This window comes from Thamnophis elegans, chromosome 4, assembly GCF_009769535.1.
Source record: "Thamnophis elegans isolate rThaEle1 chromosome 4, rThaEle1.pri, whole genome shotgun sequence".
NCBI lineage: Eukaryota > Metazoa > Chordata > Lepidosauria > Squamata > Colubridae > Thamnophis > Thamnophis elegans.
This window is the reverse complement of record NC_045544.1, coordinates 135,058,839-135,074,409: the sequence shown is the minus strand read 5'-3', so window position 1 is coordinate 135,074,409 and position 15,571 is coordinate 135,058,839. Positions and strand designations below refer to the sequence as shown.

Genomic DNA, 15,571 nt, shown 5'->3' with positions numbered 1-15,571 from the left:
CTCCCTGCACATATGCACGCTCTGGGAATATGATCTTCCGGTTTCCAGTATGTGCATGCACGCTGGTTACCTGGTCTTCTGATTTCTGGTGCGCATGCAAAAGCTTGCGTGCCCAAAGATGCGGAGACAGGATCCCGGCAGTTGCTTCCTAGGGGAGCAGAACTATCAGTCAGGATTGGTGGGACGGGGCTTCCCTCCCTCACCGCCCAAGTGGGGTTGTTGCATGGCCCCAGCCCTCGGCGATGCGTGTCCATGGTTTGGAGCGCCTGGCTGATTTGGGTGCGTCAGAAGAGCAGCAGCAGAAGCGCTGCTTGTTCTCGGTGGCAGGCAAGTGGGGGGAAGGCGTCCACTCCTGGAAAAATGGTTTTAAACCTTGGTGCGACTCACTTTAACACCATATTGTTTAGCGATGGAAGTTCTAGTTCCCATTGGGTTTGTAAGACGAGGTCGGTCTCTTTTCAAAATCTCATCAACTCATTCCTAAGTAGCCAAACCGATAATTGACAGAACAAATTCTCTTCTACATTCCAGGACAAATCCGATAGGAATGAAGGGGCATATGGCTAAATGCTACGGGGATTTGATTCAAGAACTGTGGAGCGGAACCCAAAAGAACATTGCTCCTCTCAAGTTGCGGGTAAGCCCCCACGACGTTTCTTATTCCTTTGCAGCTTCATTCCGAAATGGGGAATTTTAGAAAAACCACGTATTTCTTGATATATGCAGGCCTGAAAGCGAGTCACCTTATAATGGAATTTCCAACCAATTTCAAATGTCCGTTTCCTGGGAGGCGTATGGGACAAACCTTCCTAGATAATGCCATATTCTTTTCCCATGGATCCAAGGTGCAGGGAAGAATACTTTGCAACCAGGTGGAATCTGGACCACAAAGTTTGATTTTACCTTAGTCGGTGGGAGGAGCACATACAGACATGGTATCTGCTTCCTTGAAGTCATTCCACCCATTGTGTCACAGCATTCACACATGGTGCTATTAAAGTGACTGATTGAATAAGCCAAAGGGGGCAGAGGGGTCTAGTGGTTAGGATGCTGGATGTCAACTGGCTCTCCAGCATGGGTTTCTGCAGCGTGGTTGTTCTTGGATGCCATAGAAATCTGGGGGAGCGGGGGGGATTTGGGATGGGGAAGTAAACTGGTGTGTAGTAATGCCATGAGAACTGGAAAGGAGGTTTGCATTCATGAATTGTGGCGCTACTGAATGGAGTTGTTACTCCATCAAGGCCAACCGTCCTGAGACGTCAGATGTGGGAAATATCTGCGGAGGAGGTTTCCCATACCATCATCATTGATTGGACTCTTAGTGCTGGACCTTGTGGGGAGGGATTTGGGGTGACTTTCAACATGTACCTTTCGCAAGATTTTGAATCGGATCTTGACTTGCTTTCGCTGCTATCATTTCAAACTTAGTAAAAGTGCCACTTCTCTAATCCAATGGAGTTGGGGGTTTTCTTTCTTGAGTTTCGAACGGAGGCAGGCCTGACGCTAGGCTTGTCAACCAGAAGGTTGGCAGTTCGACACCCAAGCACTGTGTGACAGGGTGTGTTTTCACCCCAGCCCCTAACAATTGGAAAGCATGCAAATGTGAGTAGATGAATAGGTACCACTTCGGTGGGACGGTAACAGCATTCCATGTGCCTCGGCATACAATCATGCCAGCCACATAACCATGGAAGCATCTTAGGAAAACGGTAGCTCCCTTGGCTCTGAATTAGAGATGGAGGCTGCCCCCTAGACTTGGACACGACTGGACAGGGAAAACCTTTGAATAAGGCACAGTTGGCTGATTTCACCCATAATATTAAGCCATGATATACCTAAGGATAGAACCTTGCATTGTGCAATTAACTTGGGCAATGGTTAACCTCCTCCCTGTTCTTCACCCCCATTGGATTTGCTTTGCTTCGTTACAGTGGACTATAGCTAAATATGCCCCGAGGTTTAATGGCTTCCAACAGCAAGACTCTCAGGAGCTCTTAGCTTTTCTCCTGGATGGGCTCCACGAGGACCTGAATCGAGTCCATGATAAGCCATACGTTGAGCTGAAGGACAGCGATGGCCGGCCAGATTGGGAGGTAGCGGCAGAGGTGAGTGACCTTGGGCCAACGCCTGGCTCTCCCTGATTTTGAATGCAGATTTTGTTTTTGTTTTTTTGTTTTTTCATCATTTTGAGGATTCTCTGGAAGCTTGTATGTTTGTAGTATTTTATTCTTATTGCATACTTGTTTTGTATAGTTTTATGATTTTTAACATTGGAGGCCACGCAGAGTCACCTTCCGATGGGATGTGTTCGGAAAGAGAGAGAGAGAGAAAGGGAGGGGAGGGGAAGGAAAAGAAAATGTAGGAAGGGAAGGAAGGAAAATGTAGGAAGGGAAGGAAGGAAAATGTAGGAAGGAAAAAGGAAAGGGAAAAGTAGGAAGGGAAAAGGAAAGGAAAATGTAGGAAAGGGGAAAGGAAAGGAAAATGTAGGAAGGAAAAAGGAAAGGAAAATATAGGAAGGGAAGGAAAGGAAAATATAGGAAGGGAAGGAAAGGAACTAATTTTCATTCTCTCAAAGAATGAAAGCTCCAAACTCTCATGATCAACCAGTAGCTAGCTGTGACTTGGGACAACGACCTCCATCATCCAAAAACTTGCAGATAATTTTAGACCAGAGGAACATCACTTAATGTTTGGACATCAGGTGGCTGAGTGGGGAAATTTTTTTTAAAGTTTTGCACCTAAAATATAAGGCTTCACGAAATGTTCACTTTGTAACTGACATGCTGGTTTTCTATGAATAAGGATGGGCTGATGGTGGTGGTCATGCCCCTCATTATTTTCCATCTGTGATGGCACAGTGGTTAGAATGCAGATCTGCAGCTACTTCTGCTGACTGCCAGCTGCATGCAGCTCGGCAATTCTAATCTCACCAGGCTCAAGGTTGACTCAGCCTTCCTTCCTTCCAAGGTCAGTAAAGTGAGGACCCAGATTGCTGGGGGCCATATGCTGACTCTGTAAACCGCTTAGAGAGAGCTATAAAGCACCGTGAGACAGTATATAAGTCTAAAACCATCTTCCATCATACTGGCCACCCCTCTGCAGTCTGAAGCAAGCTAAGCCTGCGTGATGGCCCTCTTCCCTAACAATGAATTTCCCTCCATCTGATAGGATCCAATCTCACCCTATCTTCTAAAGTTTTCAGCTGAACCTTTTGTTTTTCAATCAAATTTTTATATTCTTTATACATATCAATGCATGAACGGTGTGGTAACTGGGTAACATACATTTCAGTACACATAAACATAGTTTTATTATTCTTAAATATCACATTTCATTTCCATTGTTTCATATTATTTATGCATGTCTTTTATTATCACCCTTTCTTTCTGAACCATCTTTCTGTCCTTTTGTATATCTTAACATACTAATATATAATTATTCCCCCCCCCACTATTTTCTATCTCTAGTTTAACTTTTTTCCCCTCTTTCATATTGTTATAATATTCAAAGATGTTTACCACCTATTTTGTTGTTCATATTTCCATAGTTAAATCAAAGTTCCATCCTTCATGCTTCCATTTTTCAATATCTCCCTATACCCTTTTAGTATTAATCACAATCATTTATACATTTAAGGTATTTCTATTCATGTACTTTCCTGTTCTTCAATCCATATAATTCTATTATTAATACACGTTTAGATTAATATATATATTTATGTATTTCCCTAACTGCCCATTAAATTATAACATTCCACTGCTATTCGTACGTTATACATATTTAGTAGTACAGTCATTCAAAGTCTATTTTTCCCATTCTTTATATCCATTTATATTACAATATTATATGTGATAGCCCTCTTCCCTAACAATGAATTTCCCTCCCTGTGATAGGACCTGATCTCAACCCATCTTCTAAAGTTTTCAGCTGAACCTTTTTGTTCCGTTTGCTCAGTTTCCTGCAAAGGTTTTATTTGATTTGATCTCCCCTTTCCTTTCGTTTCAGGCCTGGGAGAACCATTTGAGAAGGAACCGCTCGATTGTGGTCGATCTGTTTCACGGGCAGCTGAGGTCTCAGGTGAAATGCAAGACCTGTGGGCACATCAGTGTTCGTTTCGACCCTTTTAACTTCTTATCGCTGCCTCTTCCGATGGACAGTTACATGCACATAGAAATAATAGGTGAGTGAGGAATCTTGAGTCGCGTTCTTTGATGTGGTTGTTTGAGGGGTGGGGTGGGGTGGAATGAGCTCCATTTTGGTTATTGGAAAAATGCCAAGAATTGGGCAGCTCTTTCCATCTGGGACATTCCAAATTCAATTCAATCAGAATAGAGCAGGGAGGGACCCTGGAGGTCTTCGAGTCCAACCTATATACCATTCCAGATAGGTGGCTGTCCAGTCTCTTCTTAAAAATTTCCAGTGATTGAGCACCCACAACTTCTGAAGGCAACTTCTGTTCCATTGGTTGATTGTTCTCACTTTCAGAAAATTTCTCCTTTTTGTTGAATCTCTCCTTGGTCGGTTTCCATCCATTATTCCATGTCTGGCCTTCAGGTGTTTTGGAGAATAGCTTGACTGCCTCTTCTTTGTGGCAACCCCTGAGATATTGGAAGATTGCTATCATGTCTCTTCTAGTCCTTCTTTTTATTAAACTAGACAAACCCAACCTTTCTTCATATGTCCCCTAATCATCCTTGTTGCTCTTCTCTGCACTTTTTCTAGAGTCTCCACATCTTTTATAGTGTGGTGACCAACACTGGATGTCGTATTCCAAGTGTGGCCTTCCCAAGGCATTATAAAGTGGTATCAACACTTCATGTGATCTTGATTCTATCCCTCTGTTAATGCAATTTAGGATTACATTGGCCTTTTTTGACTGCCGTTGCACACTGCTAGCTCATACTTTTGAACCCTCTTCTTTCCATTACAGCAGCCCGTCCCACCTGATCAGGCAGGGTGTATTGCAGACCCTGCCAGTTTAGGAATTATGAGAAAGAGGTCCAGGAAGAGAGACTTCTTTTCTGTTCTCCCTTCCCTGTGGAATACTCCCACCCCCACCCCCAAAATGAGGCAGGACCTCATTCCCCTGGCCTTCCAGAAAGACGTAAAAACATGGTTGTATGGCATGGGAAGTGCAGAGAAACACAGAGCCATGGGCTTGTTAGCACCCTAAAAGGCCTCCTTTTGCCTTTCAATTAATTTTTAACCTTTAATCATCTTGCCTCTTGTCAAATGTTAACTGTTACATACTGTTATTTATTATAAATTTTATTATAAATTTTATAAATAAATAAATAAATATTATTTATTTATTAGCCAATAACCTGGCGTTATCTGGGTGTTTATTTTTAGGGGGAAACTCTTCGGACGAAACCTAATTTCTAATGTTGGATTTTCCCCCTTACCAGAGGGAACCCCCTTAGGGAGTACTGTGAAGCCATTACCATGGCAACTCCACAGCGCTGTGCAGTGGAAGCCATTTTAAGGCACAACAGGCTGTATCTTAACAGAACACACACCCCGAGGAGTTTTAGGGAGGTCTCCCCCCCTCCCTCCACCCCAGTATTTGTTTCCAGAGAATAAGTCATCTGTGTATTAAGTTTGGTTGAAATTGCTCGAGGCATTCCAGAGTTATACTGGAACACACACGCACACAAACACACACAGATGTTTTTATATATATATATATATATTTTTATGTTGTTTTTTTATTTTTTCATTTTTTACTGTTGGCTGGCCAGAGTCTCTCTGTGAGGGGAGATGGGCTGTTCCAAAATGCGATAAATAAATAAAACAAAACAATAAAGTGAAAAGCTTCTAAAAACACACCCTTCCTCCCTTTGTCTCTCCCCCTCTCTTGCCTCTTTTCCTTGTCTTCTTCAAGTAACTAAGCTGGACGGCACGACCCCCGTTCGATACGGGCTCAGGCTGAATATGGACGAGAAATACTCTGACTTGAAGAAGCACCTGAGTGAACTTTGTGCCCTGAAGCCCGATCAGATCCTGCTTGCGGAAGTACACAGTTCAAACATCAAGGTAATTGATGCTTCTGCAATTGACTGCAAAAATTAACAGCCTCGGTCAAATGTATGATTCAAGGAAATCCGAAGGAGACAGAAGAGGCACAGCTCCTATATAAAGAGAGGGAGGAATAGACTGAAAATGTATTTGTCTCCTACATACCTTGGAACCCTCCTCCTTCTATTTTTCCCACAACAATAACAACCCTGTGAGGTGGTTTGCGTCTGAGAAAGAGAGTGACTGGCCCAAAGTCACCCATCCAGCTTCCATGCCTAAGGCAGGGCGTTCTAGTCTCCTAGAGATTGACTCCAAGTCATCTAGCCAGCTTTTATGTCTAAGGTGGGACTAGAACTCACAGTCTCCTGGTCATTGGCCTAAAGTCCCCCAGCTGGCTTTTATGCCTAAGGCAAAACTAGAACTCACTATCTCCTGGTGATTGGCCTAAAGTTCCCCAGCCAGCTTTCATGCCTAAGGCAAAACTAGAATTCAGTCTCCTGGTGACTGGCCTAAAGTCCCCCACCTGGATTTCATGCCATGGGCAAAACTAGAACTCACGGTCTCCTGGTGATTGGCCTAAAGTCCCCCAGCTGGCTTTTATGCCTAAGGCAAAATTAGAACTCACAGTCTCCTGGTGATTGGCTCAGAGTCACCCAGCTGGCTTTCATGCCTAAGGCGGGACGAGAACTCACAGTCTCCTGGTGATTGGCTCAGAGTCACCCAGCTGGCTTTCATGCCTAAGGTAGGACTAGAGCTCACAGTCTCCTGGTGATTGGCTCAGAGTCACCCAGCTGGCTTTCATGCCTAAGGCGGGACTAGAACTCACAGTCTCCTGGTGATTGGCTCAGAGTCACCCAGCTGGCTTTTATGCCTAAGGCAAAACTAGAACTCACGGTCTCCTGCTTTCCAGCTTGGTGCCTTAACATAGAGACCCTAACCACAGGATTTCACTATCCTGCCGTTCACAGAAGTTCCAGAGAACAAAACTGGAGTGGAAAGAGAGGCGTTTGCCTCGATGGGCCCAGCCTGTCTTTAGATCTTGAGGGGTTATTCTGGGAGCTCCCTACACACCTGCCTGTCGAGAGAGCAGGTGGGGCTGGGTCAGATGGGCTCCCCTGTCCTTTGCCTTTCTCCCTTCAGCTGCTTCTGCTCTTTTGAAAGCGGCTTTCCCTTCTCCCCCCCGAAACCGACCGGAGAAGACTTCTTCTTCGCTGTCGGTCAGGGTGGGGGCATCGAATGCCTCGGCTTCCTCTACAGCCCTTTGAAGTGTCGTCTTCGTTATTCATTGCTCCTGGCTTTAATCTCTTACGTTGCTACTGTTGTTTCTCCTCCTACCCTCACGTTTTCCAAAGAACTTTCCGCAAGACAACCAAAAAGTCCGGCATTCGACGACTGCTTCCTTGTGCGCCTTCGAAGTACCGATTCCCGGCTCTCCCACTTCGGCTTCTTCAAGCCCCTTGCAAACAGGTAGGAGGAAAGGTCTCGATCCCGTCCCCCCTCCTCACGTTTCCCCATCCCCCCCCCCCAAAAAAAGCTGGGAGTTTTGTCTGTCAAATTGGCAGCTGTTGCTGTTGCTTAGCGCTGGGGGTGAAAGTGGGCGCTCTTAACTTTCACTCCCAACTGAATTGCTGAAGTTAATACTGAGTAAAATGCAGGAAGAATGGGAGTGGATTGGCATAAAAGTTCCTAAGCGTTTTGTGTGTTTCTCTCAACCAATGGTCCTGCGATAGAAAACCATTTTCTTCCCTTTCCCCTTCTCCTTTCCCATCTCTTCCTTCTTCTCTCCTTCTCTAGTGCTCTTCCTTTTCCCTTTCTATCTCCTCCTCTTCCTCCTCTCCCTTTTTCTCCATCTCTTTCTCTCCATCTCCTTCTCCTCTTTCTTCTTCTCTCTTTCCCCTTCTCCTCTTCCGTCTCCTTTTCTCCCTACTTTCTCCTCTCCTTCTCTTCCTTCTCCTCTCCTTCTTTCCTCCTCTTCCTCCTTCTCCCTTTCCTCCTCCTCCTCCTCCTCTTCCTCCTCTCCTTTTTCTCCATCTCTTCCTCTTCCTGCTCTCCTTCTTTCCTCTTTCTCTTCCTTCTTCTCCCTTTCCCCTTCCTCCTTTTTCTCCACCTCTTTCTCTTCCTTCTCCTCTCCTTCTTTCCTCCCCTTCCTCTTCCCTTTTCCCTTTCTCCTCTTCCTCCTTTTCCATTTTCTCCATCTCTTCCTCTCCTTCTTTCCTCCTCATCTTCCTTCTTCTCCCTTTCCCCCTCCTTCTTTTTCTCCACCTCTTTCTCTTCCTTCTCCTCTCCTTCTTTCCTCCTCTTCCTCTTCCCTTTTCCCTTTCTCCTCTTCCTCCTTCTCCATTTTCCACATTTCTTTCTCTCCTTCTTTCCTCCTCATCTTCTTTCTTCTCCCTTTCCCCCTCCTTCTTTTTCTCCACCTCTTTCTCTTCCTTCTCCTCCCCTTCTTTCTTCTTCTTCCTCTTCCCTTTTCCCTTTCTCCTCTTCCTCCTTTCCCATTTTCCCCATCTCTTTCTCGATCTCCTTCTCCTCTTCCTTCTCCCTTTCCCCTCCTTCTCTTCCTTCTACTCCCTTTCTCTCTCCTCCTTCCTTTTATCCATCTTTCTCTCCATCTCCTTCTCTTTCTTCTCCTCTTCCTCCTTCTCCTTTTCTCCTTCCTCCTCCTCTTCTTCATTTTAGCTCTCTTGGGACTGGCACAATCAGGCTACAGTTAGTGAATAGGAACATATCACAAATACTTGTTGCAGAATCCAGCTGTTCCCACGGCAGAATCTGGAGAACTAACTTAGCCTTCTTCACATATCGTTTTATTCTCTGCCGAAGCCCAGCTAGAGAACAAAAGTCAGCTTGTTTTACAACCTAGTTAAAGAAAACGGCCCTCCTGATGAACTCTCTAGAGATTTTGCCCAGCTAGGGACTAACAATCCTTAAGCGAAGAGCTTCATACCAGGACATATTTTGACGACAGCCTCTTTGTGCTTGAGTTTTAGATTTTTACCGCGGACAGTCGACCAACGGGGTGATCAGCTGCCTGATGAACGGGGACCTTCCACGGTCAACCTTGATCCCAAACGGAATGCCAAATGCAGTGGTGCCCTGTAGGGGGGAGAACGGCGTGGTAATGAATGGCCATCTGACCTCACCTTCCGACAGCCCCTTCATAGGCTACATCATTGCGGTCCACAGGAAAATGGTGAGTGGGGGACAAGCCTGGCCCAAACCAGCATGAAGTAGCCTGCCCATTTCACATGAAGCAGCTACAGCCAAACTTTGCACCAGCTGTTTGGAAAGTATATCTGGGGTTCAGACATGCTGAGACCATTTGCTTGTCGATCTGTGAGGTGGACTTCAAAAAGACTCCTTTGGTTTGATAGTCGCCTGTTCTGACCCTTCATCCCACACCAACACACACTCCGAGCCAAAGATAAGTTACGGCATTTAATTAACAGACAGACAGGTCCTTGGCAGCAAACTGGCACAGAAAAGCTTGGGCAGCAATCCAGCACAGATAAGCTGTGGCAGCAATCCAGCCTGCCAAGCTCACAATCATGTTCTCCGACACTCATTCCTGCGTTGACTTCTGCAAAAGGGGTGTGTGCACAAGCAGTCCTTATTATAGTCTAGAGAGGAGCCTAATTACCACCAGCTGGGTGCAATTACCTCCTGTAATTGCGTAATTGTTCCTTACGCCTATTAGCTGTCTGGTGCCGGGCATCTATGAACAACTCCCTTGGCTCCTCCCCACTGCTGGCGTCCGGATCACACTCCCTTGTCTCCTTCCCAGTGATCCAAGGATCAGGCGCCTCCTGGTGGCCAACCAGCCTCTCTGCGCCCTGCTCAGAGTCGGAACCCTGTCCAGAGTCCTCCACATCCTCCAAAGCCGACTCAGAGGGCCCCTCGCTGTCAGAGTCTGGTGGCAGCTCCAACGGCTCCTGCTGGGCCACAACAGTCGCCCTTGTCACTAAAGTAGGGGTCCCCAACTCCTGGGCTGAAGCCCATACTGGGCCGTGGCTTGTTTAAAATCGGGGCGCGCAAACCCCAGGCTGGCATGCACACACACAGCTCGACTTGCATGAGTGGCAGATCAACATGTACATACGCCGCTTGACTTGCACAACTCGTGTGCAACTCGTGCGAGTGGTCAGCTGGTCCGTATGCGTATGTGCAAGTGTTGGGTCAGGTCATGCGTGGGCTGGTTCCCCTCTGCCTCCCCGCTCAGCCGCCAAGCCATTGGGGACCATGCACTAAAGGCAAGCATAACCAACAAATGACCCTTGGTTGGGATCACAGTTGGCTGAGTCACTTTGTCCAAAGCTGTTGAGATACTTCGTTTCCAGAATACTGACCCATAGTTCCAGTAGCCTTGTGATTTATTTATTTGTTTGTTTGTTTGTTTGTTTTCTTTATTAAATTTATTAGCTGCCCATCTAATAAAGAATTGTTTGGGCCTGTTGTGGCTCGCTAGCAGCCAGAGGAGTTGACAGCAGATTCGGACAATGAGGAGGTTGTGGAGGAACCTGGGCCAGTCCTGGAGTCTGGGGAAGGCTCTGATGAGGGCTCTGTGTCAGAGGCAGAGAGGGGGCCAGGGCCGTATGCCAGTTATCAGCTGCCTTCGGAATCAGACATCAGTGAGGCAGATGAACAGCTGGAGCCTGTTCCTGATGTGCACATACACAGAGCTGCCAGACGAAGGGAACAGCTAAAGAACAGGAGTCGACTTGGGAGTAAGGCCACAGGTGGACGATGAATGGCCCCCTCCCAGAGGAAATAAAAGAGGAGTGAAAGGGGAGTGGAGTTTGCAGGAGACAATTAGTTTGCTTAATTGGTTCCTGACTCTCCCAGACTCCTTGCCAAGTTTTACAGATATCAGCCTGGCAGCTCTCCAAGCCTGATAAGGTCTGTGACTGCAAATCCTCCCTCAAAAGACTTTGTTGGATGTGAATGAGCAGAATTCACCATAAATTAATAAAAGGGTTTTTTTTTTAAATCGGGACAAGGGGTTTGCTTCATGCTCTCTGGAAGCCTCAGTCAGAACAGGGCCAAGGGTATTCTTGTATTCTGAGAAAGGATCCTGTTATAATAAGAAACTGTTTCTATAATCTAACCTGCCTCTCCAGAGTGCTGAAAGGGTGCCCATAAGTTTGGGAATAGGGCTTATCCTTGGGAGGGTGGGGTGAGGGGCACAGGAGAAGCATGGGCTGACTGAAGCCAGATCTTTTACCCAAACCCTCACCTAAGAGGTTTTGGAAATCTCCACTGCATTGCATCTTTTTCTGCTGTGAAAAGTGTTGTGGTTCGATGCTGTTAAAATAATCATTGCGGGATGCAAGCTGTTTCAACAAAGCTGCCTTTTGCAATTGAGGGACGGATATTTTTTTTGTCAATGCCTATAATTTTCAAGTAGCACTCCAGATGTTTTGGGATTACACCCAAGCCTCTTATCACTATTGGTTCTTATCTTTGTTTTCATTGCTACGGTCTTTCTATTGATATTGTTTCCTAATTGCTTATTTGTACCCTATGACTATCATTAAGTGTTGTACCTTAGGATTCTTGACGAATGTATCTTGTCTTTTAATGTACACCGAGAACATCTGCACCAAAGACAAATTCCTTGTGTGTCCAATCACTCTTGGCCAATAAAGAATTCTATTCTATTCCATATCTTCTGTTCTATTCTATTTTCTTTTCTATTCTTTTTTATTCTATTCTATTCATTGCTATTTTATTCTCTATTCTATTCATTGCTATTCTATTCTCTATTCTCTTCTCTTCTATATCTATTTGTAGGTTTTGTGTTTTTTATTTTTTTTAAATTGCTATTAAAAACTTTGAAATTGTTTTTCCAAACTAAATTTTCAAATAAAATAGGCAAAGAGTAGGTGTAAATTACCCTGGAGCCATTTTACTATTTCGTTGTTTCGCTTTTGCACACTGCTGGAGAGACATCCATGTCCACCCGTGATTTTTACAAAAGGAAACTCTACTAATTGTTCCTAACTTTCAAAATCTATGTGGTTTTTTAAAAAAATATTCCCATTGAATGCAGATGCGGGCCGAAATGTACTTCCTCTCATCTCAAAAGAACCGGCCAAGCCTGTTTGGGATGCCTCTGATTGTTCCCTGCACAGTTCACACAAGGAAGAAAGACTTGTATGATGCTGTCTGGATCCAGGTGTCTCGGCTTGCAAGCCCCCTCCCTCCCCAGGAAGCAAGTAACCACGCTCAGGATTGGTGAGTCCAGTGCTGGAACGAGGAACTGCTGAGCCGCTTATAGATCTGATAGAAGAGAATATTTGTAGCTCAGAGTTGGAGTCCCTGGTGCTGTCTGATCTTGGTGGTTTTCTCGCAGACGTTTCATTACCCAACTAGGTAATATCATCAGTGCTAGAAGGGAGTAGGGTTTGTCCTCTGTTTATATACAAGTGGCTTGGCCTGTCATCAAGGCGTTGCCCTTCAGGTGAATCATACCTGACCTTCTTTTCCACACTTGCTAAGCGAATCGCTGCAGTTATTAAGCGAAACATGTGTCCGTTAAGCGAATCCGGCTTCCCCCATTGACTGCTTGTCAGACGCCGGCTGGGAATGTCACAAATGGGAATCACGTGACCCTGGGAGGTTGCGATCATTGTAAATACATGCCGGTTGTCAAGCGCCCAAATTTTGACCATAGGAATGCTGTGATGATCGTAAGTGCAAGGACTGGTTGTAAATCGCTTTTCTTCAGAGCTAACTGTACTTTCAGAGACTTGCTCAATGAATGGTTGTAAATTGAGGACTACATTTACCTTATTCAAGGACTATCTTGGCAAAAAAAAGAAATTTGAAAATATCTTGGTTTGCGTTCATCTAGAGCAGGGGTGTCAAACTCAAGGCCCTTAGATCAAAGTGCTTAGATCTGACCCGCGGGGCCTCCCTGGAAACAATGGAGGACTGGCCTGCAGTTCCTCTGCCAGTAAAAAATGGTGCTCAGGAGGGCCGTGGGCAGCCCTCCCGAATTCCACCTTCACTGGCACAGGATTGCAAGAGGCCACCACACCCTAAAACGGAACTCACGTGGGCCACACATGCCTCTCCTGAGCTCCATTTTCACTTGCAGAGGGTTGCGGGAGGCCGTCGTAGCCGGAAACGGAGCTCAGGATGCGGAAACAGAAATGGAGCTTGCGATGAACAAGTTGAGGGAGTTAGGTATGTCTACCGCAGGGATGTCAAACTGAACACCGGTGGGCTGGATTCAGCCTATGTGGTGCTTCGATCTGGCCCATGGGCCCACCCTGGAAACAGTGAGGGACTGGCCCACGGTGCCTCTGCCAGTGAAAATGGAGCTCGGGAGGGCACTGGGCAGCCCTCCCGAGATCCATTTTCGCTGGCACAGGATTTCAAGAGGCCGTTGCACCCTAAAATGGAACTCATGTGAGCCATATGTGGCCTTCCCGAGCTCCAATTTCACTGATAGAGGATTGCAAGAGGCTGTCATAGCCTAAAACGGAACTCATGTGAGCCACGCGTAGCTTTCCAGAGCTCCAATTTCACTGGTCGAGGATTGCAAGAAGCCGTCGTAGCCTAAAACGGAACTCATGTGAGCCACATGTGACCTTCCAGAGCTCCATTTTTGCTGGTAGAGGATTGCAAGAGGCTGTCACGGTCTAAAACAGAACTCACGTGGGCCACACGTGGCCTTCCAGAGCTCCGTTTTCACTGCCAGAGAGTTGCAGGATGCCGTCACAGCTGGAAATGGAGCTCGGGAGGCCAAACTCTGGAGTTTTTGCCGACAGAGCACTTGGCCCATCACAGGTGCCCCCAACACAAGTGACGTCGAGCTGGCCACCCCCACCCACCCCCGAGGTCAATTCAATCCTGATGTGGCCCTCAATGAAATCGAGTTTGGCACCCCTAATCTAGAGGAGCGTTGGCTAGCAGACTGGCATTCTGCCAACACTTTCTGCTGTAATAGCAATATGTGTGTGTGTGTGTGTGTATGTGTGCGTGTGTGTGTGTGAGAGAGAGAGAGAGAGAGAGGGAGGGAGGGAGGGAGAGAGGGAGAGAGAGAGAGGCATAGATTAAACCAAGAGTAGGGACCCATGGCCCCTTTTGGACTTTAACTCCCAGAATAGCTGGCTCAGGAATTCTGGGAGTTGAAGTCCACAAGTCATAAAAGCACCATGGGTCCCCGCCCTGGATTAAACACCCTCTGATTATTATTGTGGCATTGGACAGGCTTGTTAGGGCTATAGGGATAATCCGTTGTGGATTTTACCTCCAAACCAAGCGGAACTAAATCAAAAACGATCAACTGAGCCTCTTGTCAAAGGCCCGCATTGAGGATTCTTGAACTGAGTCCAAGGCTTGCCAGTTTCCCCACCTGGCTTAAAAGATCAGTGAGGAACAAGCGAAATAAAATCCGAAGAGTCTTAACACATTAGAAATAACAATGTGTCTGTCTGTGTGTTTTCCTTAGCGATGACAGCTTGGGATATCAGTACCCTTTCACCCTTCGGGTGGTTCAGAAAGATGGCAACTCCTGTGCCTGGTGCCCCTGGTACAGGTGAGCTCTGCTGGCTTTGCTCTCTTCTCCTTCTCTTACCCTTTGCCTTTTGGTCCTGTCTGTCTCTTGTCTGTCTGTCTCTGTCTGTCTGTCTGTCTCTCTCTCTCTCTCTCTCTCTCTCTATCATCCATTGTCTGTCTTTATCACCCATCAATCAATCAATCAATCAATCAGTCAGTCTGTCTGTCTATCTATCTATCTATCTATCTATCTATCTATCTATCTATCTATCTATCTATCTATCATCTGTATCTATATTTATGTATATCTATACCTCTTGTCTGTCTGTCTTATCTATATCTATCTATTTAAACTTTACCTACCTACCTACCTATCTATTTTATCTATCTATCTATCTATCCATCCATCCATCCATCCATCCATCCATCCACCTACCTACCTACCTACCTACTTACCAACCTACCTGTCATCTGTCTGTCTGTCTGTCTGTCTGTCTGTCTGTCTGTCTGTCTATCTATCTATCTATCTATCTATCTATCTATCTATCTATCTATCTATCTATCTATCTATCTATCTCTATCATCCATTGTCTGTTTTTATCACCCATCAATCAATCAATCAGTCTATCTGTCTGTCTGTCTGTCTGTCTGTCTATCTATCAATCATCTATTCATCAATCCATGTATTTACATGCCACTCATTTGTATTTCAAATAAGTCTGGGTGGTTTACCCACATGAAAAAAAACCCCAACAGTATAAAATATAAAACATTAAAACGCTACCTATTAAACATTAAAATTAACCAAAAAAAAAGTTAAGGAAAGAATCAATACATAACAGGGTGGAGGTGGAATCCTCTTTTAATCGACTAACCATCTCCAGTATTGAATGGACCAAGTGTACAGGCCCTTCCAGAAGGCCAAGAGGGTGGAGGGCAGATCTCACCTCAAGGGGCACAATGTTCCAGAGGGCAGGAGCCACAGCAGAAAAGGCTCTTCTCTTGGACCCCACCAGCCAGTAATCTGCCTGACAGGGTCCAGAGTTTCCAC

At 45.8% G+C, this 15,571-nt stretch overlaps 1 protein-coding gene across 6 annotated transcripts in view; it reads left to right on the top strand.

Annotated features, from left to right (window-relative positions):
• Positions 1–15,571, top strand: part of USP32 (ubiquitin specific peptidase 32) — a 214,242-nt gene that overhangs the window by 176,169 nt on the left and 22,502 nt on the right. For 3 of the 6 annotated variants that reach the window (XM_032215792.1, XM_032215794.1, XM_032215797.1), the window contains exons 21-28: positions 532–637; positions 1,932–2,105; positions 4,006–4,180; positions 5,885–6,036; positions 7,371–7,485; positions 9,000–9,208; positions 12,065–12,249; positions 14,474–14,560. In XM_032215792.1, the coding sequence (XP_032071683.1) occupies positions 532–637; positions 1,932–2,105; positions 4,006–4,180; positions 5,885–6,036; positions 7,371–7,485; positions 9,000–9,208; positions 12,065–12,249; positions 14,474–14,560 (1,203 nt within the window). The remainder of the gene's footprint in view (positions 1–531; positions 638–1,931; positions 2,106–4,005; positions 4,181–5,884; positions 6,037–7,370; positions 7,486–8,999; positions 9,209–12,064; positions 12,250–14,473; positions 14,561–15,571) is intronic. The other 3 variants (XM_032215796.1, XM_032215793.1, XM_032215798.1) reach the window with 1 other exon arrangement.